At 41.9% G+C, this 24,838-nt stretch overlaps 1 protein-coding gene across 1 annotated transcript in view; it reads right to left on the reverse strand.

Moving 5' to 3' along the window:
- The window catches only part of NCOA6 (nuclear receptor coactivator 6), a 37,625-nt gene extending 13,090 nt beyond the window's left edge, over positions 1-24,535 (reverse strand). The window contains 10 exon segments of the mRNA XM_039699516.1: positions 1,042-1,163; positions 6,864-7,983; positions 8,914-9,060; positions 11,742-12,557; positions 13,377-13,505; positions 14,909-15,031; positions 15,590-15,745; positions 18,623-18,897; positions 19,001-19,153; positions 24,429-24,535. Coding sequence (XP_039555450.1) covers positions 1,042-1,163; positions 6,864-7,983; positions 8,914-9,060; positions 11,742-12,557; positions 13,377-13,505; positions 14,909-15,031; positions 15,590-15,745; positions 18,623-18,857 — 2,848 coding nt within the window. The 5' untranslated portion in view covers positions 18,858-18,897; positions 19,001-19,153; positions 24,429-24,535.
- Positions 24,536-24,838: the final 303 nt, after the last annotated feature.

Here is a 24,838-nt window from a genome sequence, read left to right on the forward strand (position 1 = left end):
TGGGCTTTCTTTCACTGGCAAATGCAGAGTTGGGCCTTCACTAATTATTACTCCTTAAAACTAACTTTAGATTTTGACAGCCCCCAAGTGATATATGAGTCTCCTCAAGTCAGGTCTTAAAAGCTCTTGGAGATTTATATCACACCCGAGATAGCTCGGCCACCTCAGATGCCATAAAATCAGCAGGATGACTTCTGTGGCAGTGTTGGAAACAGAAAAGTTTTAATAAAAGGCAAAATTACAAAGCTCTTTACAAAGAAAAAACCGAGCCAGGGCAAGAGGTTCTTGTTCCTGCTAAAACACCTCACAAAAGCCATTAGTTCCTTTGTTCTCTTCTTTTTCTAATGAATTGCTTAGGCAGGACTTTTTGACTTCTGTCCAATTATTCTTAAGTTTGAGGTGAAGTCCCCAAGGTCCTGTGAGGTGTCTTTTTGCCTAACTGAGGAGAGGCTTTTTTTCTTTTTAAGGAGGCAAAGGATAATTTTGTCACTCGGTCAACAGGGGGCATTCCTACACCCAGGAGTCATGGACCAGCACACCTGCCACAGACCTGACACTTTCTTGAGTATAAAATAGAATCTGCCACATGTTACTTGGCCAAAAACGTGCTAAGAATTCCCTGTGTGGTTTATAATATAAATCCTATTGCAGACTTTAGATATAATCCTCTTTACACACAAAGAATTATTCCAACTACAACCACTGCTTCTTCTCAAAAATCAGTTATTGGTCAATGCTAAATTTTTAAGACATCAGTCTGTGCTACAGCTAGAAATACATTTTTTTATCAGTTATGTTACTGCTGAATAACGCTGTAGTACTCAGTATGACACCTGCAGGATGATAAATGAGAATGGGGCCACCTCTTAATTTTGAGCTAAGCCAAAGAAAACACTTAAACAATGGTACCAATTACTTACTAGGAAAAAAAAAGTTTGAACTTGAATTTCTGATAGCATAAATAAAAACAACTGTTGCAAAGATCATTAAAACTTTCCTATAGTTATTACATTCAGATAATCACAGAAAAATCCTACTAACCTGGTGGCCTACTTGCAAAATCAGAGAGTTTAGGGCCGGACTTCTCTAAACCCATTCCTTGGTCTCCAGACATTGATGACTGATCACTCTCCTCCAGGCCAGCTGGACGTGATTCTGAAGAACTGAAAGAAAAATAATCACAATTAAGAGCCAGCCTTGGTGTTTGACTTCTGCTTCTATAACTAAGTACTCAAGTAATTAATTCCCAGCACTCTCCACAGACCTGGAATAACCCACTGAAATGCCTCTGCTGTAACTTGCCAGCCTGGAACACACACACCAGGTCTGTGTGTAGTCACTGCCTTAGGTACTACTGAAAAGGAAACAAGTTGCCTGGTGCTCTGTTGATCTTAAACATTTATTTCTGCTGTGAATCTGAGCTTTAGAACTAAGAGAATGCCAATGGTGATTTCAAATGATAAAGCTACATATATTTCAACTAAACTAAACATGCTTTTCTATGACATCTGTATGGATAAGCAAGTGCCACGGGTAGATCCATTTTTAATTTATTTTAATGGTAGCACCTTTTCTTCTAGTGCTACACCCAGAAGTGACTTACTGAGGGTATCCAAGCCCTTTGATAACATCACAGCACGAGTGCACTGACATGTCAGGCATTGCAGCCACCCTCCAGAGCCCAGACCTGTGTGATACTGGGGCTTTGTAAGTGATCACATGCTGGTCTGGGTTGGAAAGGACCTTAAAGCCCATCTCATTCCACCCCCTTCCACTATCCCAGGGTGCTTCAAGCCCCAGTGTCTAACCTGGCCTTGGACACTGCCAGGGATCCAGGGGCAGCCACAGCTGCTCTGGGCACCCTGTGCCAGGGCCTGCCCACCCTCACAGGGAAGAATTCCCTCCCACTATCCCTCCCATCCATCCCTGCCCCCTCGCAGTGGGAGCCATTCCCTGTGCTCTGTCCCTCCATCCCTTGTTCCCAGTCCCTCTCCAGCTTTCTTGGAACCCCTTTAAGTACGGGAAGGGGCTCTGAGCTCTCCTGGGAGCCTTGTCCAGGTGAGCACCCTCAACTCTGCCAGCCTGGCTCCAGAGCAGAGGGACTCCAGCCCTCAGAGCACCTCTGTGATCTCCTCTGGACTCTCTCCAAAGGAGTGTCCTCCCTGTGCCCCAGGGCTGGAGGCAGCTCTGCAGGTGGGGCAGAGGGGCAGAGTCCCCCCAGCCCTGCTGCCCACACTGGGGATCAGCCCAGGACTCAGAGGGGTTCTGGGCTGCGAGTGCACATTGCTAGGTCACATTCAGTTTCTCATCCATCAGCACCTGATGGTCCTCCTGAGGAATCTGATGCTCCAGGAGACTCTCCAGGACGATTTTAAATTGTCCAGACTCACTGCCCAATACTTGGACTAAATCAAGACAGCTTTTGCAGACTTAGAAAAACCCCAAGTTTCTACAGTGAACAATATATATGGCCAGAGGATGTAAAACAAAGAGGGATGAGAGCAGAAGAACTGAACTGCTTATGACCTTCATGAATATATGAAGGTTACAGGAAGTTCTGTGTAGGAAAAGTTCTAAGACGAAGTTAAAGACATCCCAAAAAGTACAATGCCAATAGAGGCAGAATAATGCAGAAATACCATGGGCAGAAGTAACACTTTCAGCAAAATATGAATTTGAAATACATAATGGTGGGGAGATATATCCTACTCCAATTTACTTGACAATAAGTTTCTGGCATCTTGTGCAGCTGACACTAAGCTGTAGACATCCATGGAGACACCCTGGCCTGTCCTAATGTTCTATCAGCTACTTAATCAACATTCAAAAAGCAGCATGTGACTGGAAATCCCTGAATTGTTGTAGGTCAAAACTGGAAATAACATACACCAAGAGAGAAGAAAGGTGAAAATAGGGCAAACAGAACTCTTCCAGCCACTGCTGCTGAGAGCAAGGACTGCAAAGGAAAGCACCTGGAGTGCAGGGCTGTGTCTTATCCAGTACACCACCAATTTTGGTGATACAGGGTGTGTAGCCTTACATGCTTCCACCAATAAATGTGATGAAAACTGGCAAAATGGAGATATACCTAGAGCATTATATTAACAGCCACAAGTGAACAAAAATTCTGGCAGCAAAATCATCCAGAAGAGCTGCAGCCTTTAGTGCAGGTGCCAGCCATGTGAACTGAAATAATACCTAAAATTGTGAATGTAATCTCAAATTCATCAATTTTGCTATTTATTTACAATGGTGGGAAATTAAAAATGCTACAATTAAAGTTCAGCTCAAAGCTGATAGATAGCATCACTGCACAGAAAGGTTTAACCCAGAAAACAAAACTAGTGCACAGTGGATCCTTAGCAAACACCTCCTGCCAGGCAGATCTGTGCAAATCTGGCAGAACAGACCTGAGCTTGGTTTGCCAGCAAAGAGCATCTATGGTAAGAAAGTCTGCTTCTGGCATTGCTGGAAAATTTAAACATCAACTGAATCTCAAATGAGGCTGAAATTCACTGGGAATGTTTAGCAACAACCACTCGTGGAAAGAAAAGTAAACAACCCAGGATATGAATAGCAAGATGCTTGTGTGAGGGACAAAATATTCCATATTTATTCATCTTTTCAATTCTCTAGATGTGAAAAAATAAATGAGTAACTGCACACCTGGTACAGTCTGGACTGTCATTAGCAGTACCTCTGCTCTACCAGCTGCACTCTGAAGTACAACCTTCAGATACAAATCCCTCATCAGAGCAGAGAGAACTGCAGGAAAACCCAAACCAGCCAAACCACAGAAGGTGGCAGCTGGTTTCTAAGGAGAGCAAAGCTAAAATGACAGGTGTGGCAGCCCCAGCCGTGCCCAGGAGCAGCAGCTCTGGGGGTAGAGAGGCTCCTCCCCTGCTGCTGGGCATTTCCCAGCTCTGACAGGGGCTTGGCATCCCCAGAGCTGCAGTGAAACCCTCTGAGTCTGCCTGGGAAAAGCCTCTTTGTCCTGCAGTGCTGTCACCACCTGCACTGGACACTGCACAATGCCACAGTGGATTACTCCTGTTCCACCAGTGCACAGGATGCTCATGGTCTGTACACAGGGGAACATGAAACAGCTGCTGCTTTGTGCATGGATTTAATAGAATTAACCAACCTGCTTTATCCACAATCCCACTGCATCTAGCATCTTGTTCCTCAGGTTATATCCCATTACCCACAGTCTCCAGGTTCAGCACACAGGTGCAAACACTTTTAAACAACCAACTGTCCTGGGTTTCATTCCAATGCAAAGCTGCTCAATTAAGCAAACCCTTGAAACTATTTTAGACTCAGCTGAATAAACTCTTTCAATAGCTCGCTTATCCTATTTACATTCCAACATGACTGCAATCCATATTCCTAATTGTACTTTTGTTACTATGTTATTATTCTCAGAAATTATTTATTTTTAGTGTCATTATCAAATTAGCTGCACTTCCACAAAAGGTTTGTTGTTCTGAATTCTAAAATTTCTGAGGAAGAATGACAGAGAGGAAGCTGAGATGAAAAGCATCCTATTTGCTTCTGATGCAAGAGAAAATGATCCAAAGCAGATTTCATTCCTGCCAATTCCAAGGCAAGAAAATGCTGAGCTTGCCCAACGATGTGAGGGAAGCTGAGAGTGAGGGAGGCAGGAAGGTGTTACAGCCAGCTTTCACTGCACTCTCCCTCTTTTTGTTGGAGAATAAACTCAGGAACTTTTGTAAGAACAGCCCCCTTCTTAGTGCTTCTGCAAGGATCAAGTATTGATTTAGTCCACGTAGAACCAAAATGCTCATCCATATCAGAACATTCTGGTTCCTTTGTTAATTACACCAAAATCTGATTCAAAACCTTATTTAGGAGCTGGAATTGAGCTGTCATAGCTCATTAGAAAAGCTGTAATTGAAACTTCTTCTATTGTGAAAACTTTTTAATAAGCAAATAGTCTTGTGAGGCTTTGCAAGCTCAGAGGAAGAGCTTTGTAGACACTTTTATTGATATTCCCAGGCCACACTGAGGCTGGGTGCTCATCAGAATGACCAATGAAAACAAAATCATAAGAAGAGTTTAATTATTAACGGATTTTTTTTCAGAAGGTGGTGCCAACTCATCTGCTCCCTTCTGAATGCTCTGTCACTTCCACAGCAAGGCACTTGCTACAGCAGTGGTTACCATTGTTTTATTGTAAACTGTTTGGAGTGGAGAAGGTGGTGTCTGTGTTAGGTTTCTAAGCCACCCCAAAGCTGCAGACTGGCCACACACTTGGTGCTGGCCAAGTTACTTTACCCAGGTTTCCACATCTGGCCACAGAGTGTGTCCTCCTCCAGCTGTAACCTGAGATCACCCAGCAGCACTGGGGATCTGACAAGCCATACCACGACTGTATACAGCTATACAGGAGAGGCTTGAAAACCTTTGTTCCCAGGCCTATTCAATTAGCATGGTTTGCTTTACCTTACAGAATTTCTTCATTCTCTTTTTGTATTAGTTAAGCCAATTAATGATTGCCACAAAAGATCACTTGCTATATATGATGTGAGTTTTTCAGTCCACAATTAAAATGTCCATGAGATTATTAATTCCATCTTCACAAAGGAATCTTGACACTGCAGAAAATGCAGGCTGGAGCTGTTATAAATGAGCACAGGCTACACACTGAATAACCAAGGGAAAAGTTAAAATATTGAACAGTTGCTTAGTACTTGATGACAGCTTCTCTTTGCACTGAACTGAACACGTGTCCCTAAGAAAGGCAGCATAAACTTCAGGTGAAAAACACGATTTTTCAAAGGGGCTAGACTGGTGGAACCAGAGCCACACCAGGATCTTCACGTGCTATTGCCACCCTTTTGTTTGGTTCTAAGAATTTGATTTTGATATTTGAATATTTCTGTGTTACAATTTTCTGTGCAAATTTTTTTTTCATTTTTTCCCTGATTGAAAACGATCCCCCCAAGTACCATCAGGTGGATTGCTGTTAATGTCCCATGGGCTCACCAGGTTAAATGAGCATCACTGCAGCATCAGGACAATTAAGTAAAGCACATCTGCCTTCACCATTTGAGCTGAATAATGCCACAGCAGCAGCAGCTACCACTCTTTGCTGGGTGACAGTGAACTGTCAATGGCAAATGTTTACAGGACAGCTGGCCAAGAAAGAATATGCTGGCCAAAGAAGGAAGAGATTCTGCAATCTTGTATTTTCACTAAAAAGACACATTCATTCATGATCTTTCAATCTTTTCCATTGGCCTCCTCCCTCTCAAGAGCTGTAGGGTCTTTTTTTTTACTTCCTAATATTTGCTAGGCCAGAAAGACCAGCACTGCTTGGATTTGTTAATCTCATACCCAGAAAGTACCACATTCTTCCCTCTAAATTCTAGCTGCAGCTTCAACTAAGAGAGAAGTCCAGCTCAATTCCAGGCAAAAATGTGTCAGGATATGCAGATGATTCAGGAAACAACCCCCCAAAATCTGTCCTGCACATGTTTTATAGAGGCTTCTAGTTCTTGTGAACATACTTCCCACCCTTTGATCGTGGCTGTCAGACTGCTTTCAAAAGGCAGCCTCCTCTTCCAAGGACTGTGGCACCATGGGCCACATGCTAAACTTCCTTCACCCAGTAAAGGTAAGGAACAGCGCTGGTAGAATTGGGTTTATAACTGAATTTGGATATTTGCACGTTATTTTTAATCTTGAACATTCCAGTGACTGACTCTTGAGAGAAACTGCTACAATATGAATAAAATACAAGTCCTTTCTCACCCATTACTTGCTGATAAAACATTGACAAGATGCCTGTGGCAGTTTCTTCATGCCCCTTATAAAAAACACTGTAATATTAAACCTACGTTGTTTGTTCTAGCTGCTGATTATTTTTCTTCTTCCTTGGAGGCTTCTTCTTCTTTGGCTTGTTGGCATTCTGGTTATTCTGTTTGTTGTTCACACCGAAGTGCCCTGCTGAGATATCGCTCTGGAGGAGGTTAACCAAGAGCGGACTTGTGAGCGTCACATCTTTATTGACAGGAAACACAGGGTTCTGCCCACAGGAAACCTGATTCCCATTGGGAGTTCCACTAAACCCTGTGTTGAAGGGCAGCCCATGGCCAGAGAAATGACTGCCTGAAGCATTGCTGTTTCCTTGCATTCCTTGCATATGAGAAGGCACCATGTTTGGCTGCTGCACAGGAACCTCAGGTAACATCTGTGTCAAGTTGCCATCGTTGTTTGTTGTGGTTGCAGTATCCCCAAGTTGCTGAGAGATGTGAGGACCCGGTCCTGTGGGTCGTAAAACTTGCCCCTGAATTCCCATCACCTGAGAAGGATTCCCATTCACGGGGCCCTGCTGTGCCATCATCTGCCCAGTGAACTGAACCATGTTTCCTTGCATGTTTGGGGTTGGTCCTCTCATCATTTGAGCTGGCCCCGTCATAACATTGGACTGGTTTTGAGAATTAAAAGGCTGTTTATTTCCTTGCATCTGAGTGCTCATCATCTGCTCCATCATTGAGTTTTGCTGTAGCAAGACCTGGCCCTGAGGTCCCATCATCTGATTATGTGTGGACATCATCTGCTGTCCCTGCTGGGGAATCATCTGTTTGGGTGGGGTCATCCTCTGGGGAGAGGGACCAAGATTTTGGTTTTGGGGTGTCACCATCATTTGGCCTTGTGACATGAGCTGAGTTCGAGAAAGTATCATCTGGTTTTGAGGGTTCAGCGATCCCTGAGCCTGAATGTTCACCATCTGTCCTTGAGAGGACACGATCTGCTGATGCATCCCCATAAGCTGGGACTGTGGTCCTTGCTGAGGCTGTCCCTGCATGTTGCCCATGTTAACTTGTGGCACCCCACTAGCACCAGCCTGCTGGTTGTTCATATTTCCATGAAGTCCCATTAGATTGGTCTGCATCATATTTGGTGGGCCATGTGCTGGTTGCATCTGAGTTTGAGGAGGTCCAGATCCTTGGCCACCTTAATAAAAAGAAAATACCAGTAAGAAACTAATTGGAGTGGTGCAAGAGTTTTGACACCTTTAAATGTTGAGTACTCCAAAATTGCTTTCCTCCCTTTTCCAATAAACTGGCATATCTCACATATTTGCAGTCCTGGGATGCAAAGTTTGATGCTATAGATACATGTCAGTTGTCAAAACAGAACATCATACATCTCAAAATAAACACTTGGACTGGTACTTCCCCTGTATCCCACTGCAGAAGACAGAACAGAAACTTAATTTCAATTGTTATCTGCACCTAAGTTTGAAAATCTTCCCTTAATGTCACCTAACTCAGCAGAGTAATTTCTAACCAAAATGAGCTTCAAACCCTGAAGATACTTTATAATGGGTTAAAGAACAAATGCACACAGAGTACTGATGAAATTACATCATCAGGGTATCCATAATCCAGCCAAAAGACTAATAATTGAGTTGTGAAACTGGGGGAGACATTTATGAATTAAAGATTTCATTTTCACACTTTAAGAAGACGTCATAAAGTTTTGAAGGAAGTAATAAATAATATTTTCAAAGCAGAACAAGATTATTTTGCTATTCTGCTTCTAAGATAATTACTCTTTTTTTCCCCTGGACAATAAGTTCCTTTTGTGTTGTATCTTTATCACTCCTTGCCTCCAAATTTCAGTGCTACTTTCCATTCAATTTCTCAACAGCTGCTTCTGAAGCCCAGACGCCCAGCACCCAGTCCTCATCAATAATAGTTGGATTTTGAGAAACACGAGCAGCCTTATGCTTTTCTTTTCCCTATCCAGCACTACACCCAGAGTGCTGCTGCAGCCCCAGCCCCAGTTTAATGGTTTGGGAGCCGTGTGACACAGGAAAAGGCACCAGGTGCTACAAATGGAAAATGGCAGAAGCAGAGGAGGGCCCCCCTGCAGTCAGACCTGGGTGCTGCCCGGGCTGGCCGGCTGGCAGCGGCGCCGCTCCGCTGTTCCCCGGCGCTCCTGGGGCCGTGGAGGGCACCTGGCCTTGCAGGAAGCTCTGGTTAGCCTGGCCTGCAGGGAAGCCCGGGGGGAGCCGCTTGGCCATTCCTGAACACGAGAATTGTCTGGTTAGTATGGAAAATGGAAAGGAAAAAATAGACAAAATCTGTAACTGGAGAATACCTTTGAGTCTGTGCTGTCATCTGAGAGGTTTAGGCAGAAATTGTTTTTTGCCAATATACAAAATCCACTGAAGAGATTTATAGTTTTTACCTGTACAACAATTCTGTCTAACAAATTACTATGACTAATTTCAGACTATAAATTAAGTACAAAACTTACTACCCAGAGAAGGTGAAAAGTCCACGTTTGACCTTATAGAAACTAGAAATTCAAGTAACATGGTTTGCTGCTTTCTGCTCTACTACATCTTTTAGCATGCCCTAAACTTATTCAATGTACACAAAGAGAAATAACTGGTATTCTTGTTAGTGATGTGCTCCTCTCAACAACTCTGACACACCAGGCACACATTTCTGGTCAGTGCTGCTTTGTGCACACACTCAAAGGGTCTTTTCACCCCAGAGTGGGCTGAGGAACCCCACAGTTCAGTACATCCAGACCTGCTGCTCATTCAAATAACTCTGCTATTCCTGCTGCAAGAGCAAGGAATTCTTTGAGGCTCTTAGGTGGCACAACACCCACGCTCTGGCACATCCCAACATCACTGCTGCCCTGGGACACAGAAAAACCTCCCCTCTGCCTGCCAGCATGAGCAGCAGCGTGGATGAATTTAAGAGAAGCCACTTTTTAACTCACTGTCTACACAATGCCTCAGACTTCGAAGCAACCCTGCCCACCACCCCCTTTATTTTCCTGACCCAGTGCCAGAAGGTGACTTCAATTCCTTCTGCAGTTACAGCTTTCTTGCACATCTAATTTTACTGCTTGTGCTAATTATCTGGTTGTAATTAATATTTTAAGGTAATCAAGTCTATAGGCCAAACACCAAATATATCTGCAAATACAGAAACAGACCTATTGAAACACCACATCACTGGACTCCAGCTTTGGTTCTGCTAAACTTTTAGGGATGTTTTTCACCTAGGAATGCTTGAACTGAGAAAAAAATAAAGTGTTAGCTTTGCCTATTCCAAATGTGTTATAAATTCCAATTTGCTAAATTGGCTGTGTGAAATGCAAAGCGTTTGAATGCATTCATTTACATCAAAACTTTAAATGCAAGGTAGTTTAAAAATGGAAAGACCTATAATGACAAATTAACATATAAATTGCAGCAAAGAATGAGCATGCACAGAAGTCAGGCAAAAATCTCAGCAGTGGGATCAACACAGCTTTGCTGAAACCAAGGAATTCTGTCTTTTAAAATTACCTGAGGATACAGCTCACAGCAGGATTGTTGATATAGCAATAAGGTCTAAAATAAGACCAAATAACATATTTTGATAGTTTATTTCTGGTGTGACTTTAAACTCAAAAAAATTGAGGTTTGTTTGTAGTAGGTTTAGTTAGGAAGTAGAACATGGAGATTATTCTGGCTAAAGGTCATGGCTAAGATTTCTGATGGGGACATATGGCTGGCGAGGCAAGACTGTAGGGAAATGTGACTATAATAAATAATGAATAACTGCTTCCAGATGGAGACAAAATGAGATACACCAGGTGTAGGGCACTGGCAGATCCCAAGAGAACCTTGAAACACAGAAAATTCATTTGAATTCAAACAAGACCCATAGTACAAACAGTGAAAACAAGAAGCTTGTCCAGATCAGTAGATCAAGAAACAGGAATTCCTTTCAGTGTTTGGACAGATTTTGGATGTACAACATGAGAATGAAAGATACTAGAATGTACTTATGTGTGTGTAGGTGGACAAAGAATATGGGCCATAAGTACATAAAGAAATTATTTCAAAAGCTTAAGCAGAACTTGTGTATGGGACCTGAGAACAGTCATCCAAGAGGACGATGAACAAACGGGTGAGCAAAGAGAAGCATGGAAAATCTGCATGGAAATACAAAGGCCTCAAGGGGAAAAAAACACCAAGGACACAAAAGAGATCCTGGGACTAACAAAAGAAATGCCTTCATTGTTAGAGAAGAACTCTAGGAGTAGTAAGGAAAAGAAGTGAGTGCATTGGTCCAAGGAGAAAACTAAAGACAACACAGCCAAATGAGAAATTAAAACATCCCTTAACATCTTAATTTTAGGACAGGGAGTACAACAGCATGGCAACAATAGATTTTTCCTCTTCATATAGGAAGAAATTGGTGACAAAGACAGTGTGAAGAAGAAACATCCACAGCTTAGAAAGGAAGACACAAAACAATGCCTCACTTCTGTAATAGAAAATGTAAATACTGACAGAGGAAGGTGAAGAGAGAAAAAAAAGTGTTTTCATCACACTCTTGCAAAAAAATCCTCCCCTTTCCCCCCACAAAAAGAACAACCCCAAACCTAAACAAAATCCCCATACCATCTCTGAACACCCTAAGCTTGCTTAAAGGCAACAGAAGAGTTGTCAACAGGATGACTGGCAGTAATAAGTGCACACAGCAACTCCTCCCTGACCCTTTGGGCATCTCTGTGACACTGCAGGACAGAGACAGAGTGATGTGGATGCTCACTCACCAATACCCACCTCATACTCCACCTATCTGTTGATTCTGTCTCCTAAAGGATCTTTTCAGAACTAGCAGCAATATTAGTTCTAGAAAATTTATGTTTCTTTTCCTTTTAAAATAAAAGAAGGTCTCAGCACTTCTTACCTCCTAAACCAGGGTGTAAACCTTGTGGACCTTGGTTTTGCTGCTGCATCACCATGAAGTTGGGGGGTACATTCCCCTGTTGCACCATAGGATTACGACTAGGAGAACTGACAGGCTGCTGGAATCCCTGGGGAAGAGTGCTACTCTGGGGAGGCCTTGGTCCCAGCTGCTGCTGCGTCTGGTTAACGGTGGGAGATGAGGCAGGAGAGCCCTGCTGGAAGGAGGAGGGAGAAGAAGCAGGAGACTTATTGGTCAGATGGGGTTGTTGTAGTGGTGTAGGAACCCGTGAGGGCCCTCCCTGAAGGCTTTTCATTTGAGGAGCAGTAAACTGGCCAGGATTGCTCATCTGGGGAAAGTTTGAGTGAGCCTGAGAAGCTTGCTGGCTTCCAAAAGGATATGGAGGTGGAGGATGAGTAGGAGTTTGTACTGTTGCTAGAGATGGTCTTGCTTGAAGCTGCTGCTGCATTTGTCCAGGCAATGGGGCCTTTTTCCAGCCCTGGTTTACTGTCAATGTACCCAGTGCTCCCTGGGTTGGAGGAGGCTGAAGTGCTCCAGAAGGAAGCTGGTTCCAGCCAGGGGGAACTGGAACCTGTGCTGGTGAAGTGAATGAAGGTCGAATACCCTGCTGTGGCTGCTGATGTGGCTGGGGAGGCCGATTCTGCAACTGCTGCTGCTGCTGGAGCTGCTGAAAGCTGGCTGAGTTCATCTGCCTGTTTACAGGAACTGACTGCATTGAATGGAGCTGAGGAGCTAAAGATCCAGATGGATGATTTTGTTGCTGCATATTTAGCCCAGATAAGAGTGGGTCCATTGCATCTAATAAAACAGCAAACAAAAATAATTTTAAAAAAACCCTACCACAGAAAAAATCCATCCCAAAATGGCAAAGGCTAAATTGCTTGCTTGCATTTTCTTATTCTGCCTAAAAAATTCATACTCCAGAGAAGCCAGGTCTTATAAATTTATATCCTCTAAAACAAAGCACAACAGCCCCACAATTCCACAGACTGATGTGAGCCTTCTACACACCCAGAACTGCAGAATCACAGAGTATCTCAGCTCTAAGGACCATTGAGTCCAAATCCCTGCTCCTGGCAGGATCACCTAAAATTAACCCCCAGGACAAAGAGCATTATTCAGACACTCCCTGAACTCTGTCAGTCTTGGTGCCATGACCACTTCCCTAGGGAACCTGTGAAGAATAACCCCCTAAACATTCACACCCAACAAACCCCCAACCCTTAACTTACCAGCCTATCTACCCTTCCTGAAAAGAAGGGAAAAAAGAGCACCAGAAATATTCCTGCCTCATTGAACTAATCCTTCTCTTACCTTCAGATAAACATAAAGCCCAGTCATGACAGTTCAAGTGCAAAAATACAATTGCCATTGCTCAACATATTTGAACAGAACACCAAGCAAGCTGGTGACTTATTAGGCACCCAAATTATTTGAAAAAATTGAACAGATTAAGGAGGAAGGAAGGTTTGCACAGAAAGAGTAGCTCCCAGAAAGGCAGGGAAAATGCTCCAGAACAATTCTGGATACTCTCATGAATACACACTCAAGCCTATGTACTGAAGAATCAAAGTTTAAGAACTTTTTCAGATCAGTATTATGGCTAAATTTTACCACCTGGCTGTGAGGAAGGCCGAGGTGTTCGTGGCTGCAGCTCAGCACTAGCACCACTTGCCACCATAGAGGAGGGCACATTTCCACCCTGGGACATCATGACAGCTGCAGCATTGCTCATTCTTATTAAACCTTAAAAAATAAAAATAGAAATTATCAAGTCTTACAGTTACATAAAGAATTTTATAATTTTTCTTTTAACAAGAAAAAATATATTTGCCAGTAAAACACTTCTTTAGACTTCAAGAATTGTTTGTCCAAAATAACCTGAGGATACACCTCTCTGTCTGAAATCTCAGATTTCCTGGTATCAAACAAACAAGTTCAGGTCATGCTGTAGGTCTTTCCTTAACACCAAATTTTTTAAAAAAGAGTATAAATAGAAACACTGCTGACTCATGAATTAATGTGAGCCTGACCTACCACTCAAAGCACCAAGTGATAAGATTGTATCAAAGCTGTACAAGTAACTCAGGATTTTGCAAAATCTGAAACTAAAAAGTAACTGAAGTGTTGCAAGGGGGAAAAAAAATTCAATGTTTCACTTCCAAAGGCTGTAATTTTCTAAAATGATTGCTACTGTTGCCCTGTTGGTTCTATTGCTGCTGTGTTGCTGACCCGCAGACAAGAAATGAAGGAGCTGATCAGTACCTTGGAGAGAAGAGCCCTTCTTAAAAATGCTTTAGTCTTTGTTAAGGACAAACATTTCACTGCTGTTTAATTAGGTTTCTACAAAGCTGAAATGTTCTTTCCATTCCTTCTCCTCAATGCATCTTAGATAAACTGACCAAAAATGCTCCTGGTTTAATTGTTTTAAATTCTATTTACTAAAATATTACTTATTTATTCTGCTTTATGATTCAGCCATTTTAATAAATTAGATAGTAGCTTTCTCTGTAAAAACTCTTTGTCAAATCTGAGTTTTGTAGTTAAAAATTCCTTATGAGTATGCAATACTCTAAAATATAGTTTAAAAACTTCACATTTCCACAAAAATCCCTTCTTTATGATCAGATCTCAGAAGTTCATCAGAAAATAAGAAGACAGTAAGAATAACAGTGTCCTGTCCTTCCTATAATTCCAATGGATTTAATCAAAGTCAGTTTATTGCATACTGAATCAAGACTTATGCACATTCCCATAAAGGGAACCAAGCAGAACACTGTGAAAATCTGTGCATATTTCAAAGTGAATTCACTACACTCAACTCATCTGCTTCACTAGACTAAATGTAAAAACCCCAAACAAATACTGAACAAACCAACAAAACCCCAAACCACCACACTCTCAAAATACCTGAAAACAAACCAATGGGCCCTGCCAAAATCACTGCAATGTTTGTGGGACACAATGCACCCAACGATCCATTTACATAACACAGGACATGGTTTGACAGCACGGAACAAGACCAGACATTAATTTAAATGGCAATTAGAATTCCGCAAACAAGAGTTGCTGTAAGCAGTGGAGTTTCATTAGCCCAGCAGTGAATTTTGAGTGTGTGAAGCACCAGGAGAAGCCCTGAGGGGAGTTACCTTGCCCCCCCTGCATGGGGAATCCCGTGTCCATGCGCATGGCGGTGCTGGCTCCCAGGGGCCCGTTGATCCGCACATCCTGGCTCCTGCTCTGGGCTAAAGCCAAGTTGATAGCACCTTCCCCTAAAGCAAGGCACAGGTTGGGTGAACAGGAGAGACAGAAAATCAGAACACAGACTTTTGCAAAAGGACATTTAAGAGATGCTGAGGAAGGAAGAACAGGCTTCACCTCCAGTGCGCACTTTAGAAGGACATTTACACATCAAAGCTTCTGGCTTTCAGTTTTAAGAAGAACAAACCTCATGACAAGCACTACCTGCCCTTGATTTCAGGGTGCTCCTGGACAACTGTCCAGAATGGATATGGTAACTGTGAAAGCCACTGAAAACTTGTCTTAAAGAAAGCCTCATATGAAACAACAGGGAAAGATGATCAGCCAACCCTTTCCTAGTCAACACACAGAAAACATTTTTCAGGAGGGTTCCTGGTGCCCGAAGCATTTCCAGCTTTCATTTTTATTAATAGTAAATGTCATTCTTGAAAGAATAAAAGTCCTGAGCTATCTTTTTTTACTAAAGCCAAAGGAGTAACTTACAAGTTTTGCAGCACTAACCAAGTACACAAAACTGCTTTTGAGTCTACCTAAATCTGAGCTTTGGAAGCAGGTTTGGTGTGAAATACCTTCAATCTGAACTGACAGAATGCCCAGGTCTCGGAGCTGCTGGTTGTTGTTCTGAGCCAGGATTCGCAGCCGCTCGGCAGCTTCCCGGGGGATGTTGAAGGTGACACGAACGCTGTTCCAAGGCTCTATCTTCTGCACTTTTAACTTGTTGGACTCTTAAAAGAAAAACAATCAAGATCAGTGCAAAGGCAGTTTTTAAGCACATCTGATAAACAACTTGGTTAAAAGATTGAAAAAAATGAAACCCCGTTTGGCTTTGAAAATTGCCAGTGCTTAGTCTCAGGTACAGGAGATTTTTCCCCAGACAGGTGTACAGCAACCAATGCTGCCAAACCACATCAGGGATTTTCAAAAAAGTTAGCAGTAAAAAAACTACTCGAATGACAACCAATGCAACAGACAACAGAATCACTTGATAGTATTACTTAAAAATTGAAATATTCTGTGGATAAACTACTTTGGAAAGATTAAGAAAATATCTAATAAAACAGATTTCATACAATTGTAGGTATTAGGTTTGGATTGGAAGGGACCTTAAAGTCCATCTCATCCCATCCCCTGCCATGGACAGGGACACCTTTCATTATCCCAGGGTACTCCAAGCCCTTCCAGCCTGGCTTTGGACACTCCCCAGGGACCTGGGGCAGCCACAGCTGTTCTGGGCACCCTGTGCCAGGGCCTGCCCACCCTCACAGGGAACAATTTCCTCCTAATATCCCATTTAAAATCTAGACTCCTTCATCTTAAGGTCATTGCCCCTTGTCCTGGCATTCCACCCTTGTCCCAAGTCCCCCTCCAGCTTTCCTGCAGTCCCTTTAGGGGGGACTCCAAGGAGACCTTGGAGCCTCCTCTTCTCCAGGTGAACACCCCCAGCTCTCAGCCTGGCTCCAGAGCAGAGGGGCTCCAGCTCTGTGATACAGCACATTAGTTTGTGAGCCAATGAATGTGGGAAAAAACTGACTACAGGAATGAAATGCTTGAATATATTAAATATTTGCTCTACAAATGCTTGTGAAACCATCTTTTTTTTTGTTTTGTTTTTTTAACGAGACCAGTGCCAACAGACTCCTAGCAATATTTCACTAATTCCTACCTTATTATCTAGTTTTCTGGGTAAGCATTTCAAATCCGCTGCCAAAAAGCATCTCAAAGTCATGCAAAATATTCACTTGCAGGTTTTCTGAACACCTGTTCTACAAATGAGTGTTTCTACATAGATAAGTGGTTTTCAAAGTAACTGCAGAAAGGTTGAGCACTTATGTCGGATACATTATCCAAAGTGATATTCACCTAAATGATTGCTACAAAATGCAGTTAAGGATAATTTTAAAAATATTCCAAATAAGTTTGCAGTTTCTATCTTTCTGTAAAGAAAGTTCCTCTCAACACAGAAAGCATTGACCCAAATTTTCATCAGCTCCTCCACTGTAACCTCAGATTTACTAAACATTTGCTAACTTTTCAGGTCTGAAAAACACGTTAGTTGAGAATGCCAACACTCAGTCCTATTTAGGAAGCTCTTGTTCACCACTAATTCACCAAGCCCCTTTTGCTGCTGCAGTAATGGAATTGTTAAATTCATCATCATTCCACCTATAATCCTGGTTTTGGCTGGAAACATGGCAGGAGGAGTTTAAAAATCCCCTTATGTGGAGGTTTGAACAATCCCATATTTTCTGTTATCAATGTTCCAATATTTTGCATAGAAAAATTGTATCATCAGTTTCAGTATTTCTATGTATTTGTACCCAAGTTTCTAATTTTTCAAGCACTGCACCTACCAAGATAACTCCATATTATTTACTAACTCTGCATTCAGCATATCTTGTTTTGCTCTGAATCAGTTTAAATAACTTTGCACATGGATAATTTCCAAATTAACTTGACATTGATTTTTAAAATTTGCTTTCTCAGCTGAGGTCTGAATCATGTTTATTAATCCTGGCAGTAATATTTATGACAGACTCAGCATGCAGATGCTTCTACATAACAAAGATGACCACATGCAGTTACAGACTGAATTTATTTAATATCAAAAATTACATAACTGATCTGTGGTATTACACACATCCCTTCACACCAGTAATGGTCTGTTTGTTTACATCTCCTTTCAGCTGTTTGTAAGACACAGATCAAAACTGGTATTTCTTTATAGTATTTTTGTCTTATCCCATTTTTTTCTCTCTCTGACCAACAGCAAGAACCCAACAAACTGATGTCAGCTGACTAGATGGACAAAACTGAAAGAAAGGAATAAAGTGACAAAGAAATTCAGTTTGGTTATTGAGAAGTAATGTGCTATTTTCCTGGAAAGGTGTTTGACACTACTGAAGAAAACAATCAAGGCTACCTAACTGAGCAGCCATCAGTAATCAGCACAGGACCTTTTGCAACGTGCTCAGACAGCAGACAAATGTCTTTTTCCAGATCTAAACATGCTGGTAAAAGATGTCTCAAAAAGGCTGTTATCACTGACTTGCCATGGAGCTGTTCCCAGAGCTGGATGAGCATTCAGGGGTATATCAGGGCACCACCCATTCCCCAACACAAATCAATCTATCAATCAATCAATCAATCAGGTTGGGTAGGTCAGAAAAGGGCAGTAATGTCACAGGTACTGGGAAATGAACCCATTCTCAGATGAACTGCAATAGTTTAAATTGGACAGTTTGGGCAGTAAAACATCTCCTGTGTGAACAAGCCTGGTTTCACTTTTTTATAACATAGCCATGTGTAATAGAGGGACATGAAAGAGAATAAAACCAGGTGAAATGTGGAAACAGAAGAGAAATTAATGAACTTGCTAAACAAATCAGTTTTAAACAAGAAAACAACTGCAGACACTTGTAATCTGCATTTCTGAGAAGAACAGCTTGCAAATTCACTATTAGAATAACCCAAACAAATTACCATTACAAACTAAGTTGCTCAAACCCAATATAATCTGGTTTTTGTGCAAGTGCCCTGACTACCTAAATAAGCATTTTAAGGACAAGCATTTTAAGCTGGAAAGTGACAAGAAGGTACATTACCCATGTGTAAAAGGCCAGGCACATTCTCCAGTATGGTATCCAGCTTCTGCTCAAAATCTCTGTCACTTATATTTCCTTTAAAAGCTACAAAGATTGTGGAATCCCCAGAAGCAGCCTCCTGTTTCAGTTCATCTTCCTCCAGTCCTGAATCAAAATCCACCTCTAAGTCTTCCATAGCTGAGGAGTACAAGGAGGCATATGTATCTTTTAAGTTAGGTAGATCATCCAAAACCATTGTTTCCAACAATGGGAGCCTATCAGACGTCAAGGTGATGCTTGGAAAGGAAAAAGAGAATTATAACACATATAACAATGATTGTGTAAGGACATCAACAGCTGCTTTCAATGGCACATTTGGTCATTGACAGAAACACCTACCTGGTGACCCAGTATTGGGCTCTGTGAGACCAACTGTGTGAGGCTGGAAATGGTGGCCATGGCAGAGCCCAAGCTGTTCCTCCACTAGGACAAACAGAAGGGGGCTCCTGGCAGAATCATGCTGCACATGACTTGAGAAGTATTCCACTTGATCTGAAAGATGGGTAGAAAGGAAGGTAGAGGATAAAAAAAATCAGAGGAAAATGAATTTTATTCATTTCTGTATCATAGAGGGGAAAAGCAAGCACCTGGTACCAAAGCTGTCAGTGCCTGACTATCAGGAGACTAAAACTCCCAGCAACAGCTGGATTACAGAATGATAGGAAGAACCACCAAACTTAATTTTAGAGACTGCAGATGCAATAGGTCCAAAGCAGTAGGAAAGCCACAGCATATTTTTACCAGGAGAAATGTAGCATTTGAAAAATATTTTACTCACACCCAGCTAAATCTCAGGCATACTGTGCCTACTTTCCTAAAGTTTGTAAAGATTTAGGTGTTTTCAGCTTCTTATGCATGTAACAACCTGAATTCTGCTCCCCTGTCACAGCCCACAACTCCCACTATGCCCCCACATCACACTCAGATAAGAATCAATTCAGAAAGTCAAGTCCCACACCTGATGGATCTTGCTTAATGAAATGTCTAAACTTTGAAATAAACTTTAACATTATGACATTAATCTAAGATGTTACAGAAGTATAATCTGTGATAAAAGTATCCCTAAACTTGTAGTGGACACCACCTATGTTAGGATACACATTTTCCCACTCCATCACGAGGGCAATGGCACTGTCCTTTCCAGGTGAGACATCTGCTCTAACACTTAGCACTTTGCAAATACTGCTAAAAGATTCAAACCACCTGTAGAAACAGCCAAAAAAGGGACCTGTTCCTGACCACCACAGTCAAAATCAAATCCATTCACCAGTACTGTCAAGATTTCATAACTCCAAAGCTGTGTGCATTTGGCACAACCCACCCAGAAGGTTTAGCTCAGGACAACATACCCTTGAACAGGATACAGACTGGGGTTTTGGCAGAGGTTCAGGTTCCCAACACAAAACCACAACTTTGAGATGAAACGTGAGCTGCAGATTACTGGCCAGAAAACAGCCTTTTCTAATAAAAAAATCTAACAATGTTAGAAAAGCACAGATTCAGCTCTGCACTGTCTGCACACTCACACAAGGCTGCTGAAGGGACAATATTCCAAAGGAAAGATCAGGGGCTTGAAGTCACAAATTCCCCAGAGCTTTTGGTCAGATCTCTACACATACACTCACTACATTTACAAAATACTGTGATTTTTTCTCCCTTACAATCCTACCCCACACCAGGCAATCCAACAGCACTAAGGAATAATCCCCTATTTTACATGGAGTCACTCTCTCATCCTGCAGCACCAGCCTTCATCCTCAAATCTCAGAACAAAAACTAAGTGAATTTTGTCTCACAAGCTCTTCTGCAGTCCTGCATCAGAAAATAAGTTCAATGTTTCACAGGTGCTGATCTATTTCCATAGTGCTTTCATATATTTACTATTGCCATGGAAACTTTAAAGATGGGCAATAGAGAAATAAATTTTAAAAATTCATTACCAGGTGAACACAGAGACAAATCTTTTTTCTTTCCCTTGTTGCTTGGGTTTATATCTAAATTAGTGCTCTGAGTGTTGGCACCTCCATTAAGGCAAACTTCTCAGTTTCATGTCAGGTGCCCAGATAATGAGAATCACAACTAACAGGTGTCTGTGAAAAAAATGTTTTAACTGATTTTCACACAATTTCTTGGACAGGTGACTTCCTTACCCAAGCTGGCTTTACACTAACCAGGAGAAGAGTCCTTCTCCTTCTGCATTCCTACATATTTTATTCCACATCCACTGACTTCAGGGAGAGAAAAGCTGAGGGTCTTGCACAAATGGCTTTTTTTAATGGCCAAACACAGCCATTCTGTGCAAGGAATGAGGCAAGCATCCTGTGAAATATAAACACGATATTTTGAGGAAAATTACACAGAATGTTATTTTTCAGAAAATAGTGAGTAAAATTTTTAGGGAGAGAAATCTCAGCTCAAAATACAGGCTCCTACATGTTGAAAAGGTACAACTACTTGGAGGTGATGGGGTGTTGCAGTGAGAAACATGAATATGCCTGACAACCCCTAACACCAAAAAATAAGAATTTATCTACAAGAACACAAACATTTCAGATCTTTTTTAAATAGAGGTGACTGAAGCCTCCATCTTCTCTGTGAAAGAGCAGAAGACCCCCAGATTGCTTAAATCATGTTTTTTAAACAATTCACGAAAATGCTGCAGCTTAGACCAAATTTCATCAACCTTATCTGAATGTGCTAATATCTGACAGGATTTGTTGAAGTTATGGCCCTTTGTAAACACTATAAAAATTGAGTTTTCTAAATCCAAAGGATCACAGGCCTTGTTTCACTTCACTCAGAGAATCACAGAACCACAGGGATAGCGTGAGGGAAGGAAACAAACCAAATCAAGGTTTAAATTTTACCTCCCAGATGAGCACATACAGCTACAGCTCCCTTTGCATTTTTTTTTCTTCACATCATGCTCCTCAAGGATCTCTGCTACATTCATCTGCACCCCTTCCCTCCACAGCACATGAACTTGTGGCTGTTCCTATACTCAGGTATCATTTATTTCAAGTATGACATGAGAAAGTTATGATTTGCAAAATTTTCCTTTTCAGGCAGTGCACAGCACACCATCCATGTCAGAGCAAATGAATCTCAGCTGCAGTGTCCTAACAACTTCTGTAATCTCATAGTTTTAGGGTTGGCTTCCATAAATCCTGAGCAAGCACTTCACCATAATTAGCAGGTACCTTCCCTCACACTCTTCCACACAAACACAAAAAGCCTTCAGCAGAAGCACACACAGGTAAAACACTGCTCATTCAACAATCCCTTAAACCAAAACTCCCAGCAGGTTCTGGAGGGTCTCTGTTAAGTAAGAGCCACACCTGAACTGATCTGCACAACCACAACACGCTTCAGGAACTCAAGCACAAATGCTCACCTGGCAGCACAAGAAGGTCTCTGACCATCATCCTTCCTTCAAAAAGCACACGTGGCCTCCTTCCTGTCCCTGCCCCTGCTCCTTTAGAGTTTCCAAATTAGTATTTCCCATTATACAATTGTTTCTGGTAAGTCAGAGCAAGTCCAGTGCTACCACATGGCAACCATTTACCCTCAAACCTGGCCTGGAACTGGCTACAGCAACAAACCAGTGCTATGCCTCTTTATAATAAAGTTGGTCTTATTCAGTACAGTCTAATTATTAAAAATATCTAAATGAAGTAAGAGAGGTGGGGATGAACAGCCAAATAACAGACAAATGGTCAAAATGCACCTGCATTGTTGTAGGGGACAGGGGGGAGAAGAGCTCAATGGCCACAAAGACCAGAGTGTCAAACCCAAAGGGTGCAGGACACAGCCTGGGCTGCTGGAGCCAGGAGTTCCCAGGCACACTCAGCTATGGATAAAACAAGTGAGCCACAAAATTGTGCAAAACAGGCTCTTTAGAGGGAGAATTCCCACAGGATAGAGGATGTCACAGCTGAGACCTGGGCTGATGGACAGCTGGGTCACACACACACCACCAGGAGCCCCAAGGCATTTTGTTGTGCCCTGCGCTGTCCCCACCAGCCTGACAGGCAGCCTGCACAACACACCCAACACCATGTGGCTGGGCAAGGCTTGGAAAATCCCATCCAGACCCCAGGACAGATGGGATTAGAGCAAAATCTGAAACAGCCAGTTGTCACTAACCAGGGAGCAGCTGAACATGGGAAAGCTGGCAGGCTCTGGAGAACCTGGAATTGCTGGTCTCTGGAGTGAAAAAAAAACAACACAAAAGAAAAAAAACCCAAATGATACCTTGGAATTTTTGTCCCAAGGTTCACTCAACTGATCCAAACTTATGCCAATTTGTCTCTTAAACAGAACTTGAGATCTCTTGTCCTGCTTTCCCCTATCTACTGCACTACACAGAGCACACAGTCAAACCAAGGCTTTGTCTGGACACCTGTTCCAGGTTTTCTGCCAGTCTGTTGATTTCCAACCTTTTAAATGCATTCAAAATAAACACTTTTACAACTAAAGTCACATCAGAACCTGCACTCTTGCAAAACAAATAAAAAGTACTAAAACCGTGCTCAACATCTCAACAAGTACTCTTCCAAATTACACAAAAGATTGGGAAGGATGAGAGCAGAAGGAAGGAAGGATTGATGCCCTTCACTGGCAGATGGCACAAGCTGGCACTAAGCAGGGTCCTCATCTTCACAATGACCATTATTTAAAGCTGCAACAGGGAAAGGAAAGACAAAGTTACAGCAAAACCCCTTGGGAAAACCAGAATTGAGAGTGAGGAGGAAACTGACCATTATTTAAAGCTGCAACAGGGAAGGGAAAGACATAAAGTTACAGCAAAACCCCTTGGGAAAACCAGAATTGAGAGTGAGGAGGAAAAGTCTGGGATAGCAGTAGCAACATAACTTCTTGTGCAATTTAGATTGCATTTGCTGTCACTGGAAAATGGTTTGCAAGTGACTTAATAGAAAAAAATATCAGGAATAAAGGATGTCTTGGAAAATACACTTTAATGTTTTCTGATTCCCTTGTTTTAGGTGCCAGTGAGAAAAATATGTAGAGATTTTCATGATGGGACAGAGGAGGTTCAGCATCGCCAGAACAGTCCTGAGGATGGCTTTCTTTTAACCTGTAACATGGCACACAGTCACACAGGCTGTGTTTAAAGTGTAACACCCATAAACCCCTGAAACACTGATCACAGCACTGTCTCTCCTGGAGATTTGTTAACAGTGTATTATCCTCCTACAACTGTTTCCTTTGCTGCCCAGCATAGCACTTGCCCATCTTAGAGCTTGTTAAACCTGAGCAATGAATAAACTTAGACACCCACATCCATTCTATGATACAAGATTAAAACAATATGGTTTTGGGGGAAAAAACCCAAAAACCCACAAAACAAAAACCTAACAAAACTTTTAAACAAATTCTAGGCAAATGTATATAACAATATAACACAAGGAGATTAAATAAGGCTAAGAATCATGGTTATAATATGAAAGAATACCTAAAAATAAACATGCACTAAAATTTCCTCTAAAACAACTTAGCCAGGGTTCCAGTAATTGTGAACTTCAAACATTGGTGTTAGATGAATGACACCCCTAAAGCATCTCATCTGCTCTCCTTGGGAGGAGCAGCCACAAACCTGATGGCAAACACCCCTAACCCTGTATGGCCAAGTGGGAACTCAGCTCTGGAGTCAGCCCAGCTCTGCAAGCACAGCAGTGAGGAGAAGCAGGGGACAATTTATAAAAACAACAGATATTCAGATACATCATATGCTTAGTTTACCTACCAAAACAAATTTCACAACTTCAGTATTGTGGGATGTGCAACAGGACTTCAGGTAATTCCAGATTGGCAAACATGGTTAAACAGCAACTCCCAAATATGGAATCCTGAAAGAAAACCATCACACTTCATCAGACAGTGATGCAAAATAACAGAAATACTGAACATACTGATGGATAGCTCCATTTTTAATATGCAGTTTTGCATCAAGTCAAATGCTCTCCTCAGCCATGTAAAAAGCATATATTACTATATTCAGATTTGAACAGCAAAGCCTGAGGAGCTTGAAAAATCAACCTTTCATTACAGGCAGAAAACTGAACACTTCCTTTAGCTGGAAATGACATTCTATTCTTCTAAACAGGGCAAGTTTTATCTAGAATAATGTATTTATTCAAGTCTTAGGACAAACTC

This window comes from Passer montanus, unplaced genomic scaffold (assembly GCF_014805655.1).
Source record: "Passer montanus isolate IOZ18808 unplaced genomic scaffold, ASM1480565v1 scaffold136, whole genome shotgun sequence".
Classification (NCBI taxonomy): domain Eukaryota; kingdom Metazoa; phylum Chordata; class Aves; order Passeriformes; family Passeridae; genus Passer; species Passer montanus.